This window comes from Sinohyriopsis cumingii, chromosome 1 (genome assembly GCF_028554795.1).
Source record: "Sinohyriopsis cumingii isolate HCF-2022 chromosome 1, ASM2855479v2, whole genome shotgun sequence".
Taxonomy (NCBI): Eukaryota; Metazoa; Mollusca; class Bivalvia; order Unionida; family Unionidae; genus Sinohyriopsis; species Sinohyriopsis cumingii.
In genome coordinates this window covers 183668877-183682935 of record NC_142961.1, presented here as the reverse complement: position 1 = coordinate 183682935, position 14059 = coordinate 183668877, and the positions used below count along the sequence as shown (strand labels likewise).

The 14059-nt window shown below is 39.9% G+C and overlaps 1 protein-coding gene across 8 annotated transcripts in view; it reads right to left on the bottom strand.

The window, feature by feature from the left end:
- The window catches only part of LOC149808515 (mitogen-activated protein kinase kinase kinase kinase 5-like), a 213566-nt gene that overhangs the window by 77081 nt on the left and 122426 nt on the right, over positions 1 to 14059 (bottom strand). For all 8 annotated transcript variants that reach the window (XM_089978310.1, XM_089978325.1, XM_089978335.1 and 5 more), the window contains one exon: positions 13728 to 13793. In XM_089978310.1, coding sequence (XP_089834436.1) covers positions 13728 to 13793 — 66 coding nt within the window. The remainder of the gene's footprint in view (positions 1 to 13727; positions 13794 to 14059) is intronic.

Genomic DNA, 14059 nt, shown 5'->3' with positions numbered 1-14059 from the left:
CCCCCTACCGTGCTTGGTTTGCCACGTCGGTGTAAGAGGAAAATCCCAGTTGTGTATTAATTGTGGCGGAAAGCGATACAGGGAACTAAAACGCTATTATGACAAGCGAATTAAAAACGCCGTCATTGACCCCACCGCAGACTTCGTCATCAAAACTCCTCAGGACTACATTGCAAGGTTTATAATTAAACCAAATAATAAATTAGACAAGTAGTATTATTATACAAATGGACCAAGAGTTCAGACCTCACCCTGTGTTTGTTAATTACGAGGCATCTCGCGACGGTATTGTTAGAAACCGCAGACTGAAGAAGCCGGTTGGTACCGTAAATAATCACGGATACTTGCGATTTAATGCTGGGAAAAAAATCTGTCTTATTCACAGGATGGTGTATGAAGCGTTTAACGGACTGATCAACGACGGTCTCGTTATTGATCACATTGATGGATGTCCTCAAAATAACAGACTGTGTAATCTAAGAGCTGTTACACCGAGTCAAAATTCCAAATTTGGAAAAACAGGAGGGATGAGAAAGGCAAAACCCGTAAAGTCATTTGATACAATAACGCACGAGGAAAAAATATTTCGCTCTATGAATGCGGCTGGTAAATACTTCGATATTTGTAGTAAATCAGTTCTAGATGTTGCGGAGAATATAACTAAAACAGCGATCTCAAAAAAGACGGGTCATAGAATTCGATTTTCATATATAACATCAAAGGGAGATAACTCGTTTTGTGATAGCGTCGCATGACAAGAGTTACGTCCCTTGAAGTCTAATTAATGTTGCGTCCCTTGAAGTCCAATTAATGTTGCGATTAATTAATCATTTTACGATGAAAACTAATGAAATACACGCTGTTATCTAACAGCTGTATTCTTTTTTTTAATGTTTTATTTGAGTATTTGGTTTCATTTAAATGCCGTGAAACACCATTAATAAGTATTTAAGGATTCGAACGATTCAAGGGAATTCAAATTAACACACACCTTGTGACTGACGCCGCTGTATTAGTCACTTTATATATAAGATGACTCGTTATAAGCCTGGGGCTTTCGAAAGCCAATTCAACTAATCAAAACTAACCCACGCTCTTGACCCGGGCGTGTGGTTGTCTTTTGTTCACAATCATGCAACCGGGTTAATTTAATTGGGTTGCTTTTGATTGGTTGAATTGGCCGTAGAGTTCCGCCCCGCCGTTTTATGTTTGTGCTGTCTTGTGCCGTCCCATCATCCATCAATCATTTCATTGTAAATATATTCATCCTTAATTAAGTACATGTAGTGATGTCCCCCAAGCATATCTTCTGGGCGGTCTACGATGACGTTTGTCACCCTAGGCCTCCCTCCCGGAGATGTATGCTTTGGGGTTCCAAGATGTGAATGTCCTTAATTAAGTATATGTATATGCCTGTAATCTGCCACAACACTCGAGTGGAGATCTACGGCATTGTACTGTCCATGTATGCCTGCAATCTGCCACAACACTCGAGTGGAGATCTATGGCATTGTACTGTCCATACAAAAAACGGGGTCAAAAATGGCCCCAATAATTTTATTAAAATTTTTGATATTAGAAATAAGATGTTTTATAAGAATAATGAATATCGAAGACATCAATAATATATTAACTGAGATTTCAAAATTAAAAAATCAAGGAATTGAATTATCTGATGGTCTCGACAGTGAAAAAATATTATCCGATTATGAGATTATTAACGAACAGTCGAAACGGGGGCGTTTTACCCTGGCCCGCGAGTATTTTTTTATAAAACGATTACAACATACGATTAATGAGAACCTGTACCACAATGACGCAAATGCATTCATTGGACTATTTACTGCCGTTGAAATAATACGAAAAAAACTCGGACGTGTTTATGAACGACGCCGGGAGATTTCTAGTAAGATCAAAAACATTAGAAGGATTATAGACGAAAACTCCGTGGAGCTCCCGATGGTACACTCGGCGGAAAATTAGAAAATTGCGGATCAATTTACAATAATGGTAGGTGAATCACTTACTACTCGGCTAGCCAGAGAGCGGCTAGCAGCGCTTAGAAAGTTTATACCGTTACGAGACAGGGTGAGAGAGAAACTTCAAACGCGACAACAAATGCAAACTGATTTTGCTGTTGGAAGTGAACAGTTATTTGCCCCGGTAACTAAAGCGACTAAGGATGTTACGGCGGCAACTGTACCCGTTCTTGGTGCGCTTGAAAAGATAGCGGCTCAGACCGAACAAACAAAAAGGTCTTTAGAAACACTTCCTGCAAAAATAGCGGCTGCTACAACACGGAGGCCACCACCACTCGCTATAACCGAACCACAAGAACCTTATGTTACAATGGCCGACGAAGAAGAACTAGGTGCTACTGCGAAAGAACCAGAAGAAGAAATACCCGAAGAAACACCAGAAGAAGAAATACCGGAAGAAAAAGAGGGGAATATACCCCGTATTGTACTCAAGAAGAACACAATAGATCAAATTAGAGGCTTCAGCAACAGGGAAGAATTAATTAATTTTACTGCCAACAATTTTGCTAAGAACATACGAGATAAGAAGCATATCAATAGCGGTTACGAGAAAAATATAAAGTCGTTAAAGGACTGGGCAAGAATAGTGTATTTAGCAAGTAAACATAAAGATGCATTACCACATCATAGTAAATCCGATTACGACGCATTCCACAAGGAAGTTAAGATTATAACACCAAAAAAAGGAAAAGGATACTCTGTTGGTAAAGAATCCTATGGCGTTACCTGTCCTAATAGTGTTCTCAGTGATATATCACGGCTGGAAGTACTAATCGGAGGAAAACGAGCCGGAAATAACTCTACGGAAATAATCAATGAGGCCGCTGATATTTGCAAGCGGTTATTTGCAGGCGGTATTATGGACATTAATGTATATCGAACGCTCATAGACGAACTCGTGGATGATTAATTGGAAAACTGGTGTTTTTAATAAGGATGATCATACACTACAACCATGATAAACCAGTACTCGTCTACGTGGTAAACTCGCGATTGCCTGTTTACCGCGCGTACTATGGAGATGGTCTCGGTAGCACCATTGCGGGGTTATTCACAAGAATGGCTCCAAAAGTAGCGCCGTTAGCCAAACAATTAGGAATGAAGGCTATTGATGTTATTCGTGATAAGGGTATTAGTGCTATTGGAGATGTTGCCGGAAGGGCGTTTTCAGCCGCGCGGGACAAACTAATGTCATTGGTGAAATTCAGGAGAAAAAAACAGATGCCATCAACGACAGTGATGCCTGCGAATATCAGTAAAGTAATAAATAACGCCGTGGAAGAAAAACTAGAGTCGTTGGCGGCGACTCAGTCGTTGGCGACGACTCCGTCGTTGGCGACTTCGCCATCCGCCGATGCGGCAACCAACGCGCTCATGAACGCGATAGCGGGGAGTGGTTTAAATTCAAAGAATTTACGACGAAAAAATCGCAATTGAAAACATCAACATGATAAATAATAGAATGTTTGCGCGTACCGCTGATCCCGCGTTTGATATGGACGCCCCAGTACGCAGGGATGATTCTGTCCGTGATTATCAATATTATTCTTATTATGCAGCGCAACCTGACCTACGATCGCGAATTGAACTTCAAGTCCAAGATACCAGTAAATATTTTTTGCCGTGTGAAGCGTTTATCGAAATCGAGGGAGAACTCGTGACAAATGCCGCCGATAATGCACCATACGCAGATGACCATCGTGTTCGAGTTGGCTTCGTCAACAACGGTATCATGGCGTTATTTGAGAGCGCCAGATATCTTATTGACGGGCGAGAAATTGAATCAATAGAACGCGAGGTTGATGTTGCAACGACGATAATTGGGTTAGCGAGGTATTCAGATGATTATACAAGATCGGCGGGCCCATCTATGATGTTTGCGAAGGACTCCACCGATAACGCTGATCATCTTCAGTACATTAACGTGCTGGTGGAAAGAGATACCGCATTTGACCCACAAGCTGAAGCAGCCAATCCAGACCGCAGAGCAAGACCAGGCGCTGAGTTCAATATCATAAAAAGTACTAACGATAATTTTAATCTAGGATTTGCAACACGAGTAGGAATGTTGCAAAGACCACGCCGAAAGTTTTCATGCGCGATTCCACTCCATCACATATTCGGATTCTGCAGAAATGTCAGAAAAGTTGTCTATGGGGCTAAGCATACAATTGCCCTGACGCGAAGGGGCGATGATAACAATGCAATATGGCATGCTGCTGGCGTCGCTGCCGGTAAAGTCATTTTAACTAAAATGGCATTGTGGATGCCGGTGCTGACTCCATCAGTTACCACGGAAGCACGATTGTTAGCATTTATGGAACAGGGAGGGAAATCGTTGTTGAGTTGGCTAGCGGTAACAACTGATGCTAAAGAGGATAACGTCGCCGATACGTTTACATGGCACCTAGCATCAAAACAGGGTGTTTCAGCCCCGCGTCATATATTCATAGCGCTACAGAATAGGGAACGATTGGGTAATCAAGAACGCAGCCATATGATATTTGATCGATTAGGAGTCATGGAGGTTTCGCTGAGAATAAACGGACAACAGGAACCATCCGAGGATATACAGCTTAATTACGGCGACAACCATGTCGCACGTGTGTATCATCGATTGCTGTCATATATGGGTCGTGATCAAAACGTCGACACCGGTTTGCAAATATCACAACTTGATTTTAAAAACCTGTATCCGATTTATTACTTTTCGTTGGAACATCTTGATTTAACGAGACAATCCGTCGTTGATATACACTTCAGAGCTCGTATAGCCCCGGCTGGTGTTAATTATAGAGCGGTTGCTGTCATTCTCAGCGATAAATCAATGCTGCTAGAAGGTGTTGGTGGACGAATGAGAATCGTTGACGCGCCAGTGGAAAACATGTAATTGAAAGCATAAACGCGTTTACAATAAAATGTCGTATAGTGTCGTCAGTGTAGAGTTGACTGATGGTCAAGTCAAGAAATTACGATCAAAGTCGGCTAAACAATGCGGGACCACAATAACGCTGAAGCCGTCGCAGATGGCGGGTGGTAATCATAAGATATCGTTGACGGCGCGTCAAATAAAACATTTCAATGATGCGATGAAGAATAAAAAGGGTGTTCAAATAGATTTTTCAGCCGCAGCAATTAAAAACATGGAAAAGACCGGTGGAATATTTCCGCTGTTAGCTGCGATTCCGGCATTGATTGCCGCGGCCGCACCAGCAGTGGCTAAGGCGGCGGCGTTAGGAGCCGTTGGTACCGCGGCGGGGATGGCATTGAAGAAGGCAACCGGGAAAGGCTACAAAAAAAAACGACCCGTGGCCGGAAAGGGTCTAAGACTACCGGGAACCCCGTATTCATGGTACTCGGGAAAGGGTCTAAGACTACCGGGAACCGTTTATTGACTCGGGAGTCAATGACTCCTGAGTCTATGACTCCAATGTCTAATTTTGATTTAATAGATGCCGCAAACGCGCTAGCGATAAAAAACTTCAGAGGTGTTTTTATGAGGGATCAATTACCGGCGGCCCCAAGGAATACTGAAACCGGCATAATTAACCTCGATGGGTCCTCCGGAGCGGGAACTCATTGGGTTGCATACGCAATTGATCCGCGTGCGATCGTCTATTTTGATTCATACGGGTTAGCCCCGCCGAAAGAGTTCATGCGGTATGTCCGGGCGTGTTCAGCCCGGGCGTGTTCAGCCCGGGTTTTTTATTCCACGCTGCCAACACAGCAATTGAGTGACCCACCGATATGTGGCCGCGAGGTATTGAACGTACTTGCGGCGATTTCATCATCGCGAAAACCACCTCATGTGGTTGTAAACGAATACACTAGTGGGGTCGTAGAAGCTCAACGGATTTTAGAGAATAACATTTACAATAATAATGATTGATATCTGGGGACGACCGGTTTCGGCGCTGAAAAAGCCCACGGAAACGCCCGCCACCGATGACATAAAAAAACTAATTGAGGATGAAATCGCTGATACGTTGAATCTAACAAGTGTTGACCCGGGCGAAATAGTTGTATTTCAAGACCGCCAGGGTAAATTGAAATCCGGTAATGTGTCACTGAATGACGTTTTAATACGACAGCGTGATGCCGCCGAGGACACTATCGCGCTGTATACCAGCGACGGACGACTCAAACCGGGTGGACATATATCAGCGGTGACGGATAGGGTAACATTAGTCCAGGACGGTTTTACAAGGTTAGATAGATCGGTGACCGAACTTGACGCGCAGGTGAAAAAATCTGTCGCCGAGGTGAAAAAATCTGTCACCGATATACAACTCACTACCGCTAGTTTTTTTGGAACCCCGACGGTAACCGAACCGAATCTTGCAACAATAAAAAATACTATTTTGGAGTTTACGACGCTGTCTGGCCAATTTACCTCGTTACGAAAAAATGTTAACAGGATCGATGACAACTTTGATAAATTCCTTGGTAAAAAAAATGCCAAACCGGATGAAATCACAATAACTATAAATGATATCACTGCGTATGGACAGGAAATAAAAACAATCAAAACTGATGTTGCAACAAACAAAAGGAGTGTAGACGCGCATGAACGGGAAATAGAAATAATCGGCGCTAATGTTGCAACGATCATAAATAATGTAGACTCGCATGGACGGAAAATAGAAACAATCAAAACTGATGTTACAACGATCATAAATAATATGGACACGCATACACAGGAAATAGGAACAATCAAAACTGATATTGAAGCGAACAAAAAGGGTGTGGACGCGCATACACAGGAAATAGGAACAATCAAAACTGATGTCGAAGCGAACAAAAAAAATGTAGACGCGTATTGGCGGGGAATAGGATTAATCAAAACTGATGTTGCAGCGAACAAAAAAGGTATAGACGTACATACATATGAAATAGGAACAATCAAACTTGATGTTGCAGCGAACAAAAAAAGTATGACCGAGAATACACGGGAAATAGAAACAATCAAAACTAATGTTGCAACGAACAAGAATAATATAGACGCGAATTTGCGTAGAATAGAAATAATCAAAACTGATGTTGAAGCGATTAAAGACGGACTACCGAGAATAACAGAGCAACTCGAAACTAATATTGAAGCGAACAAAAAAAATGTAGACGCGTATGGAGGGGAAATAAAAACAATCAAAACTGATGTTGAAGCGATTAAGGACAAACTACCTAGAATGACAGAGCAACTCGAAAAAATGAAAACACCTCATGGGATCATCGGCAGTGGCGTATACACGGTTCAATACGGATCATTCGATTGGACTCCTACGCGTAATGCAATAGATGTCACCGCAATTGTTAAGGGCATTTATCGATTGACATTGATTTCGGCGATGCAGTTCAGTATATCATCGCCGAGTTCATCCGGGTTTAACAATACAATATCAACAATCATCGACAAGGATACAATCGAACGGTTTATAATTAAAGCCGTTGATAGCAGTCTATTTAGGGCAAACATCACATGGTATGCGGAATTTGTAGTGGATCTAAGTAATTAAAAACACTAGCTCTTTTAAAATAAAAATGACCACCAAGGAAATTGAATCAGAGGTATCACCGACGTCACATCAATATCGATTCGATACCGCAAAAGAATTTTCCGCGAACTTGAAAACGCTTTCCGAACAATACCGTGTAAAAATAAAAAAATACCGTCGTAAAATAACCGCCATCGACGCGGTCGTGTACTCGGTGTCGGGTATAATAGCCGGTACCGGTGTTATTTTATCCACGGTAACCACGATAGCCCCGATCGCTGTTCCAATCGCTGTCTCCGCAATGACAACAGTTGCTGGAGTCGCCAACGCAATCACTAAAAAGATATCATCGTGTTTTCAGAAAAAACTCAACGAGTATACAGTAAAACATCAAATAGTATCCGACGCATACTCGAAATTATCCGGGTTGATCTCGTTATCGATTGATAATTTGTTCGTATCCGATGTTGAATTCTCCACGATGGTCCAGTTGTATAGCTCCGCGATGTCAAAAATCGAGGATTTTCAACTGGAAGCCGGAACCACCTCAATGGGCTCTGGTTATTAATATTAAACACTAAAGACAACAAATAATAATAATGTCACTGAACCCCGAAGGGTTTCAATTACTTCAGCGGATCGCGGAGAACACCACTCCGGTACAAACAAATATGATATCGATAACATCAACGAAACCCGAATTCAGTGTAAACTTTCCATCACCGGTTCCAGTGAAGGAAATAGCGCTGGCAAAATTGCGAGTATATCACAGTTGGCCTAATATTCGAGCGGACGCATTTAACGGACAACAACCTAATAACTCGCTGGTTTTTGCACGGAAAAATAAACCCGATGGAACCCCAAACTGGGAGGAGGTTACAATACCAACTGGGTCATACCAAATAGAACAAATCAATAAAGAATTTCAACGCAGGATAAAATCGATCACAGGAAAGGAATCAAAAATCGCTATTACGGTTCATGAACCGACGTTATCGTCGACGATTGAAATAAGCACACCGGGGTATATGGTTGATATTTATAACAGTTCAATAAGAACCATACTAGGATGGCCTAAGAATCCACCTTATGAAAACCCCGAGGGCAAACAATCGTATCATGAGATTAATCCCAATTATCGAGATGTTTTGTTTGTTATGAAAAACTCGTCACCCCCCGACTGGTTTACATTTCAAGACAGGAATACCATGTATTGGTATTTTAGGTACGAGAAAACTCCTGGATCGGTCGTCGAGGTCGAAGTTAATTTAAATGATATCGATAGGTTTTTTATCGAGATTAATCGTATTTACCAATCACAACTAGAACAGCTACGGGAAACAAAAGCACAAAAACACGTTGAGGTGTTAAATCAACTTATATTAGACATGGAATATATCAATGAAAGAATCATCGGGGTAATATCCACTAGCAGAATTGATAATAAACAAAAATTCCTAACCGAGTATAATATCGCAGAAGCCGATTTACCCGATTTTAAGTTTCCAAGATACAACACGCCAGAACTAAGAAAGTCTCTTAATGATTTTATCGGTCCATCAACTTATATCCTCAGACACGATAACGGGGATGATGGTAGGCATATTGCTCCATACAACGTAAATATCGCATCGGTGATAGCAATCAATCTAGTGTGTGATGTTATCGAAGGGAGTTACCAGGTAGATACCAATCAATCAAATCAAGCTCAACAGGGATATATCCTTTATTCATTTTCACCAACAGCCCCTCCGGGATTTTTAATCGTTGAGAATCCGATTAATCCGGTCTATATGCGATGCCATGATCGGTTTTTAACGAGAATTAATTTTAAACTCACCGATCAGTCAAATAACCTAATTGATCTACAGGAGGAGGAGTTAGTGATCACTCTGTTTGTAAGATCATTGTAAATAACCACTTAGCAGCAGGGGGGGCGATGACATCGACGCGGTCGTCGATGTGCTTACCGGACGCTGACGACACTGGGGATCGGCGCGCAGAAGGTGTTAATTAAACCAAATGACGTCACCATCGTGTAGGATGGACCGTCGTCGTTTTTTTTTTACCAGGCGCTGACGACACTAGATCGTTGAGTGCAGAAAGTAATAATTAAGCAAAATAACGATTGGACAAAATGTCCGATTCGCCCCCTCTGCTGCTGTGAATGCTTTAGACCACTTGGCCATGCGCGGCCCTAACCCTTTCTGGGTCTGTATGTTATCAAGAAATACCAATATAAATGGTAATAGAGAAAAGAGGACAGATTTTGTTTTACAATGATGGTAAATAATATACAGTTCTATGTTTGTTTTAAAAATACACACCAAATAAGCAGAATTTTGAGAGCCAGCAACTTTTCAGCAAAATATTGCCAGTTCCAGAACTGGAATTTGTGTCCAGATTTGAGATATCCCCTTGCTGGACCTAAATCACATGGACAGAGAAACTTCTGCTTAATGTAAGGAAAGTTTTAGATTTGTAGAAAAAGGCGACCTGGAGGGATAAATCGTGTGTCCAATAAGAGAAAAATAGCAAGGAAGTCCAATTTTCACTCACTGGCTCATACATGGATGAAACTCAAGCTTTAGTATCTATTACACATCTTAGCATCTGGCAAAAAGAATTTCTCTGAATTAAAAGGTGTTTTGATTCAATCAGAAGTAACCCCCAAAAACTGGCTGCCCCACCTCAACTTAAAATGAAAATGTGGTGTGTGTGTGTGTGTGTGTCTGGTTTGGATTTTTAACACAGCTTTAACAATTTTCAGTCATACTGCTATGATGTCAGCAGTGTGGCAGTTTAAATTGATGTCTAGCACTGGGGCATCATGCCGCAAACATGTAGCATGATGTCCCACCCAGTCACATTATCCTGACTCCAGGTCGATCATTCCTAGCACTAACCTCTTAATGCTGAGAGCCAAATGAAAATAAATTCCCAAAGGCAATGGGTTAGCTTATTTCACTTCCTTCAAATATTTAACGATTGTTGCTAATTTTGACAGTATGCTGCCAGAAACTAATGATGACAGTTTTTTTCAAAATAAAACTTGTCACCATGCAATGAAGCAACTATGGCAAAACCCATACAAATTCAAGCACTTTGAAATATAAAAAATTTCACTGTTGATATGTTTATATAGTGCCCTTTCTGAATAATTCTGATTTCAAATAATTTCATTTACTGATAATAACCATAATGAGATCGACCAGTCTCGAAAAATCCAAGCAAAGAAACAATGGATAGATGTTTTTATATGATCCTGGCAGTTCTTAACTAAATAAATGAATAAATATTACTAATAATAAAAGAAATGAGCAATTCAAAGTGACTTACTACATGTCATATTATTAAACATACTTATTTCCATAATGTAGCATAACTCAAGGAATAAATTATACAAGCTTTCTCAGAGTAAATCCATGTCTTTTTTATTCTCATCTGACATTGTTTGGAAGAAATTGTTGAAAGACAAAATGAGCATGATGTCATCCATCAGTGGCAACGACATAAAATCAATGTTAAGTTTAACAAGCTCACAACTCTGAAAAGACACCACTTTCCAATGAACTCTTGTGTTTTTTACTTAAGTGACAAGTCAATCATTACACTGCTTGAGGGTGTTTACTTTTCTGTATTTAAACTATTTTGACAGACACTACATATGTATCATGCTTTCCAGTCAGATTAAATAATGATTAACATAGTGAACTTTGTTGTTGTTGTTGTTGTGGGGGTTTAACACCATTTTTTCAGCACATGATAGGCTATGCATGGCGGCCAGTATTAATGGTGGAGGAAGAACCCGGGAAAACCCCAGAAAGAACCACCGACCCACAAGAAGTTACTGGCAAGCTTTCTCACATACCCACATTGGCCGAATCCAAGACTCGAACCCACGCAGACAGAGGTGAGATGGCAGTGATCCGTAACGAAGAGCGTTTTAGAACACTCAGCCACTCGTGGCCCCCATAGTGAACTAAACTTAGGTTTATACAGAAAAAGATATCCATCATATAACTATAATATTCATATTTACAGTCAAGATAATATTAGATAAATACAAAATCAATGATTCATGCTTTTTAATTTAAAAAATGAAATTATCATTATCAATAATATGGTTGCATTTGTCTGTAGCTGATTCATACATGAGTAAGGTGATGTGCCCACAGATCTGGGTCCACGCTGTTTATTCTAATTACTCCAAACAAAATGTACTGACCCAGACCTGCTGGCATAATGGCAGATCTGGGTCTGTGCAGATTGCAGCTGGATTAGAGTTATCACCTGAGTATATGTGATACTTTCATAGGATCTACAAAAAGGGCAGCAATCAGGTGGACTTGGATAGCTTTAGCCTTAAAATATTTTGTAAAGAATAATAAAACATTTTTAGATAAATAATGTAATTTAAATACACAAAACTGCATACATGTTTTGTTATGAGTCGGCAGAAAGAATGAGTTTGATATGGCATAGAGATATATCAAGGCAGTCAGGACAAGATGTAATTATAAACCATATCAAATGAGTTCTTTTCCCTCAGTACATAACATGAATGAGATTCTGTATTTAGTACATACCTGCTTTTATGAGATTCTGTATTTAGTACATACCTGCTTTTTTATGCTTTCTAAACATTTTTAGCTTCAGAGATTCAAAATAAACTGGCATTTGTAAAAGTATAATTCACTGCACCTGAAAATATCTATGTGCTGACGTCAAAATAGCATCATAGTAGTTCAAATCTGGATGTGTGATACGGAAATACAGAATGAACAGCTGTATCTGGCAATTTTATCAGTACCATCCAACTGTTCTACTACTTTAATTGGGGAAGCATTATCCAAACCATTAGGAAAGCCTGAATCAAAGCATAAATACAATTCTAAAATGACTCAGTGCTCCATGCTGTGGCTACAATGGTTGCATTTGTGACTAACAATTCAGAATTGGCAAGTGAAATGGTTTATTGGTCACCCTTCAGAACCATAATGTGGCAACTAGAAAACATCTCCAACACTTTATAATGGCAAGTATATGCCAAGGTTTATACTGAAAACATTCAAAGCATAATCCTTTTTCATTTGCAAAACTGCCAGTTCCAACATTAAGTCACCATCTTGACATGTGTTTAGTCTGGCTGACAGCCTATATAACGTGACTAGTCTAATGTATGATCTTTGCAATCAACCTCATCTAAAGGTGTGGATTGAGCAAAATGTGGACACAGAGATAAATATGGAAAAGTCAGAAGTAAAATTATAATCAGTCCAACAACATAAATGTACATATGGCTAAGGTTTTATTAATGTGAACTATCATCAGAAGAAAATGAATGTTAAGACCCTTATCTGGACATTTGAGACAATGCAGTATGAAATCTAGGCATTTGAGACAATGCAGTATGAAGAGAGATGGTCAGAGAATTCCAAGTAATGAAATTTAATGGCTGGGCGCAGACGTTTCTGCAAACTCCAAAGCATGAATTTTAATGGCTGGATGCAGAGAGATGGTTCTGAGAACTCCCAATAGTGAATTTTAATGGCTGGATGCAGAGAGATGGTTCTGAGAACTCCCAATAGTGAATTTTAATGGCTGGATGCAGAGAGATGGTTCTGAGAACTCCCAATAGTGAATTTTAATGATTGAATGCAGAGAGATGGTTCTGAGAACTCCCAATAGTGAATTTTAATGACTGGACTGAAGCTAAAGCAGATGATGACTATTCCAAGTTCTGTCATACTAGGTAAAATAATCTAATGCTTTTTATAATTACACTTTTATTTGTCTTGACCAGAACCTTCCCCATTTGCCATCTTTACCACTAATTCCCCATTCAATGGATTTCAACTCTCAATATCTAAGGTGATACAAATATTAGGGTATAGTGACCTACATTTTGAGATAGCAAATCAAATTGGGTTGCTCTATGGTTACTAAAGGTGGATAGATATTTAGAAAGCCAGGACCTATTTCAGGTATTTTAATTAGAGAAGATCATAAATTTGTTACAAAAGAGAACTTATTCTCAAGATGAATTTCACCATACAGTCCTCAAGCCCTAAACAAAAAGACCTACTAAGACCCCATCACCACGACCAGACACAATCAAGCTGTTCTAAAAATGTATAGCATATCTATTGGTACCTATTAGAAAGATTTAGAAACGAGATGATATAATACTTACTGTCATAGCACACCAGTATTGTGTCTTTTTCTAACTGAGTTACATTAACTACAGAGAGAGGCTCACCTGAAATTACAGAGATATTTATCTGACATCAGCAAGATGTGACTAATATACAGTATGCTTCCTCTTTACAACACTATTCATGAAAGCCTTAAAAGTGACCTGCATTATATGTGAGAAGCCTTACAATGAGGGATGTTCTTGACAGTACAATATAACACAACAGTAGAATATTTAAGTATGTAAAATCACATAATGGTGAGAAAGGGCGGACATTGCCTAGTATATAAAAAGTTATAACATTATTTTAATTTCAAAATCGAAGGGAC